The sequence below is a fragment of the Misgurnus anguillicaudatus genome, chromosome 22, assembly GCF_027580225.2.
Source record: "Misgurnus anguillicaudatus chromosome 22, ASM2758022v2, whole genome shotgun sequence".
Taxonomy (NCBI): domain Eukaryota; kingdom Metazoa; phylum Chordata; class Actinopteri; order Cypriniformes; family Cobitidae; genus Misgurnus; species Misgurnus anguillicaudatus.
Window position 1 is genome coordinate 26,652,221 of NC_073358.2, and position 17,259 is coordinate 26,669,479.

The 17,259-nt window shown below is 38.2% G+C and overlaps 2 protein-coding genes across 2 annotated transcripts in view; both read right to left on the reverse strand.

Annotated features, from left to right (window-relative positions):
• The window catches only part of LOC129440486 (uncharacterized), a 150,817-nt gene that overhangs the window by 7,103 nt on the left and 126,455 nt on the right, over positions 1 to 17,259 (reverse strand). The gene's annotated exons all lie outside the window — the stretch shown is intronic.
• On the reverse strand, positions 796 to 7,560 carry LOC129440485 (GTPase IMAP family member 7-like). Its single transcript, XM_055199875.2, has 5 exons — positions 7,517 to 7,560; positions 3,188 to 3,250; positions 3,063 to 3,093; positions 2,515 to 2,583; positions 796 to 1,896 (listed from the first exon to the last, which is right to left on the reverse strand). Exons 2-5 carry the CDS (start codon positions 3,212 to 3,214, stop codon positions 1,148 to 1,150), a joined length of 876 nt encoding a protein of 291 aa, XP_055055850.2. The 5' UTR covers positions 3,215 to 3,250; positions 7,517 to 7,560; the 3' UTR covers positions 796 to 1,147.

Below are 17,259 nucleotides of genomic sequence, written 5' to 3' on the forward strand. Positions count from 1 at the left end.
AGGGGTTAACAAAGGATTTTAATAATAAACAAGACAAAAACAAAAGCCCACGTGGGGGCATACAGCATAGACAGACACAAAACACTACTGGACTTGACAATAAAACACTTGACTTGACTAGACTGGAAAACATCCAACTTGATAACATGGACAATACAAAATGAACCTGCACAGAACTAAGAACAAGAGAACATTATATAAGAGAAACTAAACAAGATAACGAGGAGGGAACAGGTGATGGGAATAAGTAATAATTAACAATAAGCAGGAGAACGAGGGGGCGGGGAGAAATGACAAGACACGGGAGGCACATGCCAAACACAAAAACAGGGCATGAACCTCCACACAAGGCCAGGGACTGCCAGAACTCTGCCACCATGACAAAATACAAATATAACACAAGACTTCAAGGCAGAGTCCTGACAGTAGCCCTCCCTCAAAGGACGCCACCTGGCGTCCAAAAGGGGAACACACAAGACAAGAGAACACGACAGATAACAACATGACCAGACAATGAACACATCAGAATAAAACATAACAAAAGGTGCCAAAAACAAGATAAATACGGAACTAAATCAGACACAAAAGTCCATGGCAATAATCAAAACAGTCCAAGGGGGCTTGGGTGGTGGAGGCTGCAGCTGATGCGCGGGCTCGGTGGGCGGCGCGGACTGCGCGGGCTCGGTGGGCGGCGCGGACTGCGCGGGCTCGGTGGGCGGCGCGGACTGCGCGGGCTCGGTGGGCGGCGCGGACTGCGCGGGCTCGGTGGGCGGCGCGGACAGACACAGTTTCCTCTTTAAAAGCACATTTAATCTACACTTCACATCAATTGCAAAAAAATGTACTACTAACAAAAAATGTAACAAAACATTAATTCGATAGCATTGACAGATATTTTAAAATGAAACAATAGATCAACTCATAACATACCGAATAATCTACCTTATTGTTATTGTTTATATATATTTGGTTGATTTTGCTGTTAAAAGCTGTTCTTATCTGTATGCAGCTCATAATGTGAACACACATGCTAATTTGATCATTTGTGCTTGTAGTGATTTTCTTCAGATTTATTCAGTAAAGTCAAGAACTTCAAAGTCATTACAACTGTCAGACGTTTCTAAATTCTCTGGCAACCATCTGCGCTTCAGATTATAGGCACTTCTGGATTTTTTATATTTTTTGGACATTCTGAGGTCCAAACTGTGCGCTGAGATTTAGGCAGTTGTACTTGAATGTAATTTATCTCCCTTTCATCTTTAGGTTCATTAGCTTTATCTGTTTTAGAAGTGGTCTGGTTCTCGTCCTCCTTACAGACATCACTAACATTTCCTCCAACCATCTTCTTTATCTTCTCCAGCAGCTCTGGTACCTGAGCTTTATTCCCTATCTGACTAAAACTGAACAAATGAAATCTTTCACCACATTTTTTCACTAGCTCTTGGTAGTATGGCTGCTGTAGAAAGTTGTTCTTATCTATGTTTTGATTTTCTTGTTCATCAGTAATAATGAAAAGGATCATTACCCTCTCCCAGGATATCTCTTCAAACGTTTTCTCCATATTCTTCACCATCTCTCTTTCCTCTACAGTAAACTCACTTTTTATTGGTATAACTGGAAGGAAAGCATAAGGTCCGGAGGAACACATACTAATGAGTTGTATGTTTTGCTTTATTTGCTCCATTGAGAACCCAGAACTGAACCAGTCAGGAGTATCTAACACAGACACCTGGTATCTACCTAATCTTCCTCTCTCTTTTGTTATCTTCTGAGTGGCTGTAGAGACACCAGCCTGGCTTATGTCATCTTGCCCAAATATCATGCTTTTTGCTGCACTTTTCCCAGATCCAGACATGCCCAGCAGGACAATCAGAAGTTCTGATGCAATAGCTTCTTCTGGAAGAAGGGATAAAGAAAAAGATATCAAGTCAACGCTTATACACATTATACGCACACATCATTAGGAAGTTAAGTCACATACAATGTGCATGAATACTGTCAGTGATCAGTACCAACCAGGGGCCGGGTTCCACCTGGGTGTCTCAAAATTTCATGACACAGCAAGACTTAAAATATATTTAAAAGTTTTATGTTTTTTAATATTAAATATATCTCTTATGTTAATATTATTACTTGATTAATTTTAAAGTCACCATGAAACAGAAGTAGTGATTGTTTTATTTTCCCTGTGGAGTTTTATTCTGAGTAGGTGCACACTGTTTCTGCCCCCCCCCCCTTTTTTGCATTGTCCTGTCTTAAAAATCCCATGTGTGCAACCATACATTGTATTTTAATATTTTCTATTGATCATTTACCACAATGTTAACAATGTTTGTTATTTTTTATTCATAATGTCAATAAATAATCTGTCTTGTCAGTCAAATTTGTTGTTTAGTTTAATTTTTATTATTGACATTTATTAATTTACTGACGTTGATGTGTAGACATATTCTCAACAAAACAAAAGAAACTGTTATGTTGCTCTTAATGCAGAATATTTCTGCCATAATGTACCTTTGTCCTCCAGTAATGCATCTATTTCTTCAAACAATGTGGTCTTCTCTTTGTCTCTTTTTTCACATTCTGTTAAAATAAGGTCAGATATACTGTCAGGAAAAAAGGTTATACATTATGTACCCCAGCTGTCACTGGGCCTACCCTTTCAAAAGTATAGCTTTAAACCTTAGTTCATATTAGTACCATACTGGTACCAAAGACAGCTTTTTAAGTACCACAAAAAACATATTAGTATCTCAAAGGTAACTATTAGTACCAAATATGTACATATATGATACATATAGGACAATTTTTCTAACAGTGTACTGTAATGCTAATTGTGTGTAATTTACCATTTTCTGTCAATTACAAAATAAATTAAAAAAATTACTATTAAAAATGCAATTTAACAATTTTGAATGTCTCAGTCAACAAAAAAAAAAAAAGACTAATGAATAATCGCTTTGCTGTTTTCCTCGCTTTTGTAAGTCGCTTTGGATGAAAGTATCTGCTGAATGCATAAATCTTATGAAAATGACTTACTAGTATGTGAGATTATAATTTACCTTTTGGCTTCTCAGCTTGAGCTTCTGGGTCCTATAATATGAGAAAATAGTATTAAGAAATTATTATTTTAGTTAGAAAGGGACATGAATGGTCTGGATAAAAAAACTGAGATGATTTTAATTACCACACGAGGACTTGACAGTGGCCACATGTTTCAAAAAAATGAAGACAACTGGACAGCCTGCTTCTAAAACAAAATAGTTTATAAAATATTTACTAAATTAATTTCTGTCTGGACTTTGTTTTGTCACTAGTTTAACACAAACTATTCATATATTTTTTAATAAAAATAAGTAAAATTGCACTGTAATGTGTCTGCTTGTGTTTATATAATTCTCTATTGTATGTGTTGTTTCTGGTTTGTTTCTCTTTGTGATCTTACTTTTGATTCACATTTTTCCCATTCATTCCAGTCTTTTCTCAGTTTTCACAAAAGCTTACCATAATTTGTATATCATTAGTAAACAGGAATAAACTGTATATCAGTAATGTGCTTATTATACAGCTTCTTTCAATATAAATATGTGGACATCAAATTTTTTGTTGTTTGCACCATAAAACTTTATTCTGTGTAACTGAAACCTGTTGTACACAAACGTGCACAATTACTGCTTCATGTCCATTATTGGTTCTTCCTAACCCAAATTGGTTGCACTTTATTTTACAGTACGTGTACTTACCTTGTACATATGTGGCAAATAAGTTGTACTTACCGACAGATGTGTGATACTTAGGTATCTACATAGTAATTAATTGGTATCATTACTGTACTTACCAGTAGTACATCCTTGGTAGTTATTATATAACTCTAGGTAAGTACTGGGTAATACATATACATACTTATAGTGTAGGTATACTGTAACTAACAAGAAACATTACTGTACTTACAAATAAATGTACAATATAAGTATTTAGTATTTACAGGCAAGTTAGGGTAAATGACAGGTTTTTATAGTGTGCATATTGTCAGGAATAGCACAGATGAACCCAATAGCGGACGATGAAGGGGTTAACAAAGGATTTTAATAATAAACAAGACAAAAACAAAAGCCCACGTGGGGGCATACAGCATAGACAGACACAAAACACTACTGGACTTGACAATAAAACACTTGACTTGACTAGACTGGAAAACATCCAACTTGATAACATGGACAATACAAAATGAACCTGCACAGAACTAAGAACAAGAGAACATTATATAAGAGAAACTAAACAAGATAACGAGGAGGGAACAGGTGATGGGAATAAGTAATAATTAACAATAAGCAGGAGAACGAGGGGGCGGGGAGAAATGACAAGACACGGGAGGCACATGCCAAACACAAAAACAGGGCATGAACCTCCACACAAGGCCAGGGACTGCCAGAACTCTGCCACCATGACAAAATACAAATATAACACAAGACTTCAAGGCAGAGTCCTGACAGTAGCCCTCCCTCAAAGGACGCCACCTGGCGTCCAAAAGGGGAACACACAAGACAAGAGAACACGACAGATAACAACATGACCAGACAATGAACACATCAGAATAAAACATAACAAAAGGTGCCAAAAACAAGATAAATACGGAACTAAATCAGACACAAAAGTCCATGGCAATAATCAAAACAGTCCAAGGGGGCTTGGGTGGTGGAGGCTGCAGCTGATGCGCGGGCTCGGTGGGCGGCGCGGACTGCGCGGGCTCGGTGGGCGGCGCGGACTGCGCGGGCTCGGTGGGCGGCGCGGACTGCGCGGGCTCGGTGGGCGGCGCGGACTGCGCGGGCTCGGTGGGCGGCGCGGACTGCGCGGGCTCGGTGGGCGGCGCGGACTGCGCGGGCTCGGTGGCAGCGAGCAGAGGAGCAGAAGTTGAGGTGACGGACTCGGGACCGGGCATCCCGTAAACAGGCTTAAACCAGACGGCGGCCAACCCAAGAAACCGGCCAATCACGGCAGCAACCTCTCTGCAGGCCGGATCCGGCTTGATGAGGGCTCTCCAGAGCTCAGCGAAGAGTGTGGATCGAGTCTTGCCCCTGAGCCAGTCCGGAACTGGGCGTACTGCGATGGGCAGTAAAACCCATGCAGGAGATGAAGCTGTTGACCCCGACACCGTCGCTGGGTTCAATCGTGGCAGGTTCATTCTGTCAGGAATAGCACAGATGAACCCAATAGCGGACGATGAAGGGGTTAACAAAGGATTTTAATAATAAACAAGACAAAAACAAAAGCCCACGTGGGGGCATACAGCATAGACAGACACAAAACACTACTGGACTTGACAATAAAACACTTGACTTGACTAGACTGGAAAACATCCAACTTGATAACATGGACAATACAAAATGAACCTGCACAGAACTAAGGACAAGAGAACATTATATAAGAGAAACTAAACAAGATAACGAGGAGGGAACAGGTGATGGGAATAAGTAATAATTAACAATAAGCAGGAGAACGAGGGGGCGGGGACAAATGACAAGACACGGGAGGCACATGCCAAACACAAAAACAGGGCATGAACCTCCACACAAGGCCAGGGACTGCCAGAACTCTGCCACCATGACAAAATACAAATATAACACAAGACTTCAAGGCAGAGTCCTGACACATATATGATAACTAATATCAAACACTACTGTACTTACAAATTGTATATACATGATAAGTGTGTGGTACCTGTAGGCCAGTGTAAGTTAATGAAAGGCACATATGGTGTATGTATACTGTAACTAACAAGAAACACTACTGTACTTACAAATTGTATATACAATAAGTGTGTGGTATCTATTACATAGGACCTACCACCTAAAATACAGCATCATATAAATGTCACTGTCCGGCAAACCCAACCATTGACTATCATACGCATTAACTACTGTGAACATTTACTAGTACGTCCATGGTAACTGCATGGAAACCGGACTGTAAAATAAAGTGTTGCTTTTTACACAGTTATTACATAGCTCCGACCACCTAAGATATAGCATCACATACATGTCACTGTCAGGCAAACCCAACCAATGACTATCATACGCATTAACTACTGGGTACATTCACTAGTGCGTCCATGGTTACTGCATGGAAACAGGACTGTAAAATAAAGTGTTGCTTTTTACACAGTTATTACATTGGACCTAACACCTAAGATATAGCATCATATACATGTTACTGTGAGGCAAACTCAACCATTAACTATCATACGCATTAACTACTGGGTACATTCACTAGTACAGACTTATTGTGTATATACAGTTTGTAAGTACAGAAGTGTTTGATATTAGTTATCATATATGTACACTATAAATACCTGTCATCAACTCTAACTTGCCTGTAAATACTAAATACTTATATTGTACATTTATTTGTAAGTACAGTAATGTTTCTCGTTAGTTACAGTATACCTACACTATGAGTATGTATTATTACCCAGTATCTAGAGTTACATAATAACTACCAAGTATGTACCACTAGTAAGTACAGTAATGATACCAGTTAATTACCATGTAGATACCTAAAAGTAAGTACCACACATTTGTCAGTAAGTACAACTTATTTACCATATATGTACAAGGTAAGTACACATACTGTAAAATAAAGTGCTACCCCCAAATTAGCTGGAAGAAATCTAAAATGCAAGCCAAACCAAATCTCGGGTCTTATGAGGATAATTATCTCAATATATATAATTATATAGAAGCACTTAGGATATATTTTAGGCATAACCAGTAAACATTTATGACCCTGCTGGTAAAATCCAGGCTAAAGTCTCATAATCTAATTATGAGATAAGGAGTAGGCCTCTCAAAGTTTAACTATTAGTTTCATTATGATTGCAGTCTTTGACGTGGCTTTACTCAGTCAGTATTAAAGCTATAATGATTGTATTTTCACAGAATGATCTTTACATTAGGATTATTTATCTTAAAATAGTAAATTTAACAAAAAATTACTTTTCACAGGCAGGGTCACATTTGATCAAAAAAGTGTCCATTAGATGTCGCCAAACTATAATAAAAATATATACAATATTTTCTTTGTACTGACAGCTAGGCTATGTAAACAATGTACAGTTACCCATGTTTATTCTTTTCATCAGTTGCCTTTAGCTCATTTACTGAAGGTTTTAAGACATTAAGGTATTTTTTTTATAAAAGATCATTGAAATGTCGATTGTGAAAAGATCTCTACTGTAGCTTACATAAAAGTGCAGCATCACATATATGCCTCTGGATTTATATAAAAATCTTGTGCCTATTAATGTCATAGGCTAAAAATATACAAAAATATGGATCCACATGCATATTTTGTTATTAACAAAAAGTGTTTTTACAAGTAGCTAATAAGAACATTGTGCATAAAATTCTTGTGAACAAGCATAGGCCCACACACTATGAATAGATATAGCCTAACATAAACATTTTTCTGCTGAAGTAAATCATATAAATGACAGACAATATAATTTGATGTAACTTACCGTATACGCTGCTATTCTATGAACATTTAATGTGTCATCTGTGTCACTTTTACTTTCACTTCATCATGTGAAACCAAAAGTGTTTATAGACTTTACAACAACACACCAGTCATTTTAGTAATAAAATGTAGCTTCTGCAAGTATTTTCAAGTATATTTTAGAGTAACTGAAACTCACCGCATCTTCATTTTTACCTATAATTGAATATGTGTAAATGTGAATAAGAGTTTTGAACAGAGGAGAGCATTTTCAGTGAATGTTAACAATTACATGTCAGTCTGTTCCTGAAAACAAGATAGGGCCTTAGAGGAACATACTGTAGCTCACAAGCTGTATGAACTAATTTTGAATGTTTCAGTCAACAAAAAAATAAGGACTGCACTTTTAATTTTATCGCTTTGCTATGACAAATCGCTTTGCTGTTTTCCTCGCTTTTGTAAGCGGGTTTGGATGAAAGTATCTGCTGAATGCCTAAATCTTATGAAATGACTTACTAGTATGTAAAGATAATAATTTACCTTTTAGCATCTCAACTTGGGCTTCTGGGTCCTATTATATCAGAAAAGAGTATTACAGTGAAGAAAATAAGTATTTGAACACCCTGCTATTTTGCAAGTTCTCCCACTTAGAAATCATGGAGGGGTCTGAAATTGTCACCGTAGGTGCATGTCAAATGTATTTGTAAGATACAGCTGCAAATAAGTATTTGAACTTATTGTACAAACAAAAACAAAAAATTAGATTGTACTAACAAAATTTTAACAATAGTTTAACTAATAAAAAACTTTGACTCAGTGAAAACATAGTGAAGACACCTTATCTAAACAAAATTTTTAAAAATTATACAATTGATTAGAGGTCAATACAGTTACCATACCTAATAATATACAATATTGTTACTCAGTTGTTTATATATTTTGTTGATTCTGCTGGATAAAGCTGCTCTGATCTATGTTTTGATTTTCTTGTTAATCAGTAATAATGAAAAGGATCATTACTCTCTCCCAGGATATCTCTTCAAAAATCTTCTCCATATTCTTCACCATCTTTTTCTCCTCTTTAGTAAACTCATATTATAGAAGGAAAGCATAAGGTCCAGAGGAACATATACTAATAAAGTGTTTTGCTCCAATTTGCTCCATTGAGAGCCCAGAGCTGAACCACTGAGGAGTATCTAACACAGACACCTGTGCCCGGTTGCATGAAAGTCCTTAAGCTAAGAAGTCCCTTAAAAATAAGGTTAAGGGTGCCCTTAATAAAAAGTGGGTTGCAAGAAAAACCCTTAACTGAACCTTAAGGCTGTCAATAAGTATTTACCCTTAAATGCTTAAGTAGGCCTATTACCTTAAGTTCTGCTATGCGTTGCTACAAAGTCCTTTAGTCCCATTTCCCTTAAAAACTTAAGGGACTATAACAGGTCCCTTAACGTCACACGCGATGGCTGATTTCATGTTTTTTTAAGAAAATGAAGTACCAACGTGCATTTCTAACGTTCGAAATAATCCCTAGAGAAAAGTGATGCGCATTTATTAGGAGAATAGCGGTTTGATCGTCCGTCAATCTAAAGTGTTTCCAGTTTGAATTACTTTGGGTTTTATACATGCGGCACTTTACAGTCTGTTATTTGCGATGTTTCATTGTACACAAATCCGCCGTCTGTTGAGCTGCGTGCGTTGATTTGTTTACGCTGTGAGATTTTGTAACTATAACCGCTTCTCCGCTGACGTGTTTTGGCAGAAAATACCGTAAAATACTTAGTATAAACACTTAGGTAAGGGTGACAGTTAAGACCTTTGTTGCAATGCTCTTAAATAAATCCCTTACCTCAGGGATATTTTCTCCCTCAGGGAAACCCTCACTTAAGGAGTTTCATGCAACCGGGCACTTTCCTCAGATCCAGAGATGCCCATCAGGACAATCAAAAGTACTGATGCAATTGTTTCTTCTGGAAGAAGGGATAAAAAAGGGTATCAAGTCGCTTACACATTATACACCTCATTAGGAAGTTAAGTCACATATACCACAATGTGCACGAATACTGTCAGTACCAACCAGGGGCCGGGTGCTAATAGAGGAAGAAGCTATTTCATTAGCTTATGAGGTGCATGGTAAGCCTTTCCCTTTGCTATTTAGGGCATATTCAACTAGAAGTATGGCTTCATCTCAGGCCTTCTTGTCTGGTTATCTATGCAAGATTTTGTGATGCGGCAGGGTGGTCTTCCCACCACATGTTTATGAGGTTTTACAGTTTAGACCTCCCATTTTTACCTGGTTCCCAGGTTCTTATGTCCTAAAATGGTGTGTAGTTCACTTTCACCATGTGCCGATAGCACGTGCTTCATGTTTTGAAGCTAGCTATGTTTACACTTCCCTTTTACTTCCTGTTCTGCCATCAATCGTGACGTCATCACTCCGCGCCTTTATAAGGGCTTCGTTTTCACCTTATTCCGCCCCCAGTGACGGTTCCAAGGGTGGCCCGTGCCTCTGTAGACATGTCCTGTGGCCACCCCGTGCTGACCAAATAAAAAAGTAAAGTATACATTCATTTTGATTTTACACGCGAGCGCCAAAAGCGGAACTAATGCGACGCACCGTTCTACACGGGCAAATTAGAGCGGCGCACCCAATCACTGTAGCCGGCTGCGGGTGTTGCTCGGCAAGTGTCTGAATTCGTTCCCAATCTCCCGATGTTGAGAATGTGTATGCAGGTTTGGGCACTGGTAAGGACCCTAGCTCACTTCACATTGGGGCACTGTTCACTTGTTCTCTTGTGACATGGCTGCTTAAGCGCGTTTTGATCATTCACAGCTGTTACTCATCAACAACCGGCAAAACCAACATCTCGCTAACTTTTTAAAGTTTACACATTGTAAAAAGCGCTGTAATTATGCTCTAACATATACGTGCATAAAATTGGAGGAATATAATTAAATGTTACATATAAAAATGTTTACAATTTAAAATAAATATTATTTTAAATACTGATTAAATTGTGGTCCCTAACTGTCTAGCAATGTGTATTTATATGTAAACTAAAACAAATGTTTGTCTTTATAAATGTTTGCATTTCATAAAGTTTATTGAGTAGGCTCGCATGGTTTTCGGTTGGGGGGCTTTAGTAAAAAAGCCCAGCTCCCCTTTTGCACCTGCACTCACTCTTGTATTAAATAAATATTTATATAATTGTAAAGTAAAATAAAGTTTACGGGCAGTTTCCCGGAAAGGGATTAGACTAGTCCTAGACTAAAATAAATGTAAGAGTTGTCCAAACTGAAAACAACTTGCAATGCCATATCTTAAAATACACAAGTGCCCTTTGTTTTGCTTCAAAATGCACACAAGTAATGTATTTAGTAAGGCATGTTTGTTAAAACTAGTTATATTTCCTAATTAAACTACGGCCTAGTCCTGTCTTAAACTAATTCCTGTAACCACCCCTATAATCTTTAAATTTTCTTGCCATTTTTTTATGTGCCCCTCTGGTAAAACACTGGCCCCTCCTTGGCCCCCCTAGTGAAATTTGTCTAGAACCGCCACTGTCTGCCCCGCCCATTTTTAAGTATTTGCTCTTCGGCATTTTGTCATCCGACTTCCGTTAGCACGACACGGTGCATACGGTAGCTATTTTAGGTTAGAAGATTGTTTGTAGATCACTATAACTTTAGCAAAATGACAAATAACGCTAATGGTGTAAATGTTTTAAGTTGGGAGCATGGAGAAAACTTCATACAATGCTCCGATAGTAAAATTCAATTCAATTTTATTAATATAGCGATTTTCACAATTGTTAATTGTTTCAAAGCAGCTTTACATTAATAGATGTAGAAAAAGCATAGAAAAGCGAGTGTAGTAATAATGTAATGTAATGTATACAGTAAAGTAGTAAGTTAAGCTAAAGGTGGCGTACTCTCCAGGGGATGATAAAACCTCATAGTCTCATATTGTCCCATCAATCGTCACGTGGATAGAGGATATGAAGTGGCTGTGGCCGCAGCAGGTAATAGGTCATATTTAACTACCTCGTCCTGTAAGAAGAAGTTGATGGAGAAGCATTAAAAATTATTAAAGTATGCCTACCAGTATTTACCAATGTGTCTTTTTTAAAGTAAACCCCATGTGCACCCCAGCCAGTCCAATAACTCACCAATTCATTTTGTACTGTAACAAGATAGAATTCATTTGCAAACTTGCCAAGACTTATTCCTTCAAATCAGGAAACTTAAATTATTAAATTAATAGCTGGCCTATTTCTATAGTATTTATGCATTTCAAACACCTTTCAGTGCATTTAAGAAATACATTTACAATCAAGATTCAATTATTTAAATTGTTTGTTTTTGTTGCCAAACCTTTGGCATTCAGATGTTGCAATTTCATGACTTTTTTAAGGTGATTATTAATATGAAACACAGTTGTAAGGAATTTTTTGGAACTTGTTTATTTGTATTTGTTTATTTATTTTGCTCAGATCATTTTATAAGTGCTTTTTGATGATTTTTTAACTGCAAGAGAGGCCTTGACAGAAAAAGTTTAACAGCATTCCTGTTTTTGCAAAACAGCAAGTGCATAACAGGTGCAAAGTTAAACTGTCAATTAACTGCATTAAACTGTCAATGGTTATCTTAAGAAATGCGTGGGTTTACAAAAGAGAAAGTGAAATGTTCTGCATAGAGAGTTGAGCTCTACCTAAATACTGATAAAACCTAGAAGGCCTTTGAACTTTGGGACAGAAATTTGCTGTGATCATTGCTTCTAATATCTTGTAAAATTGTCGACCTTTATGGTCTTGACACTTAAATAAAATATTGAAATACAGGAATGTTGTCATTCAATTTTTTTCCACAACACAGTACAATGGATCAATAACAGATTCTTGTGTGAACAGTCAGATCCTGCTCAGGCAACAAGGACCCACAGATGGTCAACAGGAAAGGGATCTAAACAGGTAGTGGTGGGGTGGTTGAAGGAAAACACAAACAACAGTAACAGCTATTAGGAGATATAGAAAGTGCACACTGCTTATGACTGGATAAGAGAATGAATGGATGAAAGCTGCAACCGCTTACCACTTCCATTTTCTTCAAATTCTCAAAAAAAAATGTTTTAGACTAGATAGTTGTTGTAGTCAGAGTTTCGCAAACTAAACATTCTTCAACTAAATGGTCAAACCGGCACAATTGTATTTTTTAGATATACCTAGTAAAATAGAAACTTATGGAATTTTTTTTTAAAGAGCACCTATTACATTGCAAAAAACAAAATTGTTTTTTGTGTATTTGATGTAATACAAGGTGGTTGTGTGGTTTATGGATAAAAAACACATTATTTTCCACATACTGTACACCGTATTGTTGCTTCTTTATGCCTTGCCTCACTGAAATGCATTGATTTTGTACAAAGCTCATAGTTCTGAAAAATGCAGTGTCCTCCGATTGGCCAGCTAACCAGTACGTTGTGATTGGCCTGAATACCTATTTACAAATGAGGCTACATTTACATGTGGGTGGCTATTTTCATAAACAGACATTTCAACCTCTCCGGTTTCAAAAATAACATTGTGCACACATGTCAGTTTTCAGAAAAGTGTTAATTACAAGTACCCATGCATATATGCCATCAAGAGAAGCTCAAGCCCACCTAAGCCAATCACCGGCGGCGCTGGTGGTGACGCAGACTGGTTCTTCGGGTTGGAGGGAGGAGTTGTTGCAGTAGGTGTTTGATGACGTCAAAGTACCGCGGGACGGATTCGAAATTAGACCTCTACGTGTGATTTCTCAACTCGCTCTCGAGTAAGTTGACATCATCCACCTGTCGGTTCTTGCTGTGGCGCATGAAGTCGAACACGTGTAAAATTGCTGACCTCGAGCACTTGTCTCTGCTCCTCGAAATAATGGAGCAGCTGTATTTGAAAATACAAACACACTAAATGAGTTTGCATGAACATAAATGTGATCATGGAAGCGTTCAGAGTAGCAGTCACATGTAACATAGGTCGCACTTTTGATGTAGGTGCGAGCTCTGGCGCATACTGTGACGTTGGCTGCCTAAACACCAGTTTGTCTCAGTTTACATGCAAGCGTGCAAACGAAGGTTTTCAAAATATCCACTTTGGCCGGAGTTTTTAAAAAAAATCGTCTTTAGAGGCGAAATCTACGTTTACGTGTAAACGAAGGGCGTAAACGAAGGTAAATGTCTCCGTTTTTCAAAATAGCCATGTACGTGTAAACATAGCCTGAGACTGTCCTCCAAAAATAATGACCTCATGGGTTGATTGTGCAAGCACCTTATTACGACGTAAAGTGATGTATTAATGGATTAGTGTCCTCTAGTGGCAGTAGCTTAGGCTACACTCTCAAATAAAGGTACAAAAGTTGTCATTGGGACAGTACCCAAAGAGTGCATATTTGTACTTCAAAGGTACATATTGTCACGACTTTGGCCTGATTGGCCGTTACATTGTGTGTGTGTGTGTGTGTGTGTGTGTGTGTGTGTGTGTGTGTGTGTGTGTGTGTGTGTGTTTGTTTTGACAGATCTCCTCATGAGTCGTAGGTATCTGTCATTGTGTTCTCTCCTCCCTCTTGTCATTCCATTAATTGGTTGCAGCACGTCTTCTTGCGCACCTGCTTTCTATCACCTCATTAGTTCACTATTTAGCTCCCCTCCGTCTCTTTTTCTCTGCGGGACTGTTTGAGTTTGTTCTTATGCTGCGTTCCAGGCAACCTTCCGGTGGCGCTGCTCGGCTGCGACACGGACCCTAGCTGCACGTGTGTTCTGTCTGTCTGTTTGTTAGCTGTTGGTGCTTTTACTGATTTATTTAATTTATCTTACTATTTTATGGCAGCGTACTAGCGAGTATTTATGGCGACTTTTGCACAATTGATTGTCTGGATAATTATTATTTGGGAACTTTTATCACCATGGACTTTACGTACTTCTGTGTGCGGAGAGACTCAAACTCTTATATCATATACAAGAGAGGCCCTGCTTTTGCTCTCACCTCGATCTATGGATTTCCCCTCGATGGTGGATCTGCCGGAGGACCTGAAACGGAACTCAGATCAACACCGAAGACCTCGGAAAAGAGGCAGACGAGGGGGAGTCTTACAGCGTCTTAGACGGAGGTCCAACAGGCCGCCTCTCCCTTCCATCATCCTGGGAAATGCAAGATCACTAAGATCTAAGATGGACGAACTACATTTAAACGCCAGATCATGTTTTGAATACCGGGACTCGTCTGTAATGGTGTTTACGGAGACCTGGCTTAATAAGGATATCCCTAGTTCGCTGATGGAGGTAGACGGGTTCTCTCTAATTCGAGCGGACAGAGGGGAGTCCTCGGGAAAGAACAGAGGAGGAGGCGTCTGCGTGTACGTGAGTAACAGGTGGTGCACACATTACAGTGAGAGAAACCGGCTGTACACCTGATGCGGAATACCTCTGCCTAAGTTTGAGACCTTTTTATCTTCCGAGAGAGTTTGGGAATGTTATTCTGTGTGTAGTGTATATCCCTCCCAATGGAAATGCATCCAAAGCTGCCTTAAGCATATCAGACTGTATTCAAAAACAGCTACAGCGAACACCGGGAGCCCCGGCTTTTATTTTGGGTGATTTTAATAATTGCAAACTTGAGCCGTTTTTACCAGGTTTTGTTCAGTATGTTAAATCTGCGACCAGGAACAGTAACATCCTGGATAAATGTTATGGCAACATCAAAGACGCATACAAAGCTAAAATAAAACCCCCTTTATCCACGTCTGACCATAATATAGTCCATTTAATCCCGACATATAAAACTGCTTTAAAAAGGAACAAGCCTTTGGTCAAGACTGTAACTATATGGGATGAAGGAAATGTTGAAGCATTAAAGGGGTGTTTTTCAGGCACTGACTGGTCGGTATTTCAGAACTCCGATCTGAACTCAGCTACGGAGGCAACCTCTGATTATATTCGCTTCTGCGTGGATTCTATTCTACCAAAAAAAACAAATAATGCTGTTCCCTAATAATAAGCCCCACATAACAAAGGAAGTGAAAGCTTGCATCAACAAGAAAAAAAGCTGCTTTCATGAAAAAGGACCGAGTGGAGTTAAAAGTTGTTCAAAAGGAACTGAACATACTATTACGGGACGCTAGAAAACGAAAAAGGGATTATATTGAACAAAACTTTTCATCCTCAAATACTAAAAAACTGTGGAACTCTCTGAGATCCATTTCTAATATGGACTCTAAGAAACAGCATCTTATTACAACTGATGATTTTATGAAAGCAAATGAGTTAAATGATTTTTTTCTACGGTTCGATAATGCAGATCCTATCAAAGAATGTGAAGAGGTTTTGAAATCTGTTGAATGTACAGCAGAAGCTAGATTACTTGTGGACCCTCAAGAGATCACTTCACTATTTCGTAAAATTTCTGCAAAGAAATCGTCTGGTCCAGATGGGATCTCAGCTTATCTTCTACGTGAATGTGCAGAAGAGTTAACCCCTGCTTGGTGTCCAATCTTCCAGCAATCTCTAGACCATCATACGGTCCCCTCGTTATGGAAAAAGACTATCATCACACCTGTCCCTAAAAAATCTGGCGCTGTTGACAATAATGACTTTAGACCAATTGCTATAACTTCTGTTATTATGAAATGTCTGGAGAAATATGTGGTGTCTAGACTGAAATGTAATGTTAATTCATTGCTGGATCCATTACAGTTTGCTTATAAGGAGGGGAGAGGGACTGTGGATGCTGTTAACACTGTTACACATTTGACTCTTCAACATTTAGAAACCTCCAATGCATATGCACGTCTACTTTTTGTTGATTTTAGCTCAGCTTTTAATACGCTTCAGCCACAGTTACTCTTAGCCAAGCTCTTAAACTGTAATGTTAACCATTTTATTGTCAAGTGGCTTTTTTCCTTTTTAACAAATCGTACTCAATGTGTAAAAGTGAACAATTCACTTTCTGACGTTAAATCTACTAGTATTGGGGTCCCTCAAGGTTGTGTCTGCTCTCCCATTTTATTTACTTTATTTACCAATGATTGCTTCAGTAAAAGCGAGAATAATTACATCATTAAATATTCGGATGACACTGTAATTTTAAGTCTGTTGGGTTAAAAACAGGACTTATTAGGTTATAAGTCTGAAATAGAAAACTTTGTGCAGTGGTGTAATGCAAATCATCTTCTCATAAATGCCTCAAAAACAAAAGAGATTATTGTGGACCCTAAGAGAATAGGTGATTACAGTCCAGTAATCATTTATCATAATAACATCGAACAGGTGGATACCTATAAGTATCTAGGCGTGGTTGTTGATTCTGCATTTACTTGGAAAGCCCACATTACTTATCTCTGCTCTAAGTTCCAGCAACGTCTGTATTTTCTGAGAAGACTGAGGTTGTTTGGTGTTAATCAGAGAATTATGCAATTATTTTATCAAGCAGTCTTGGGTAGTCTTTTAAATTATGGGATGCAAGCGTGGTATGGTAATCTCTCAGTCCAATTGAAGTCACAGCTTGCTCGTCTTGTTAAAACTGCAATGAAAATCATTGGTGTTAGAGAGTTTACATCACTTCAAATGATTTATGAATCATTAGTTCTCAAGAATGCACTGTCTATAGTGAATGATCCTAATCATGCTTTATTCCCAATGTACCAACTTCTGCCATCGGGGAAACGTTATAGAGTCCCACTTTGTAAGAGCAACCGTTTTAAAAAGTCATTTTTACCGGAATCTATAAATATTTT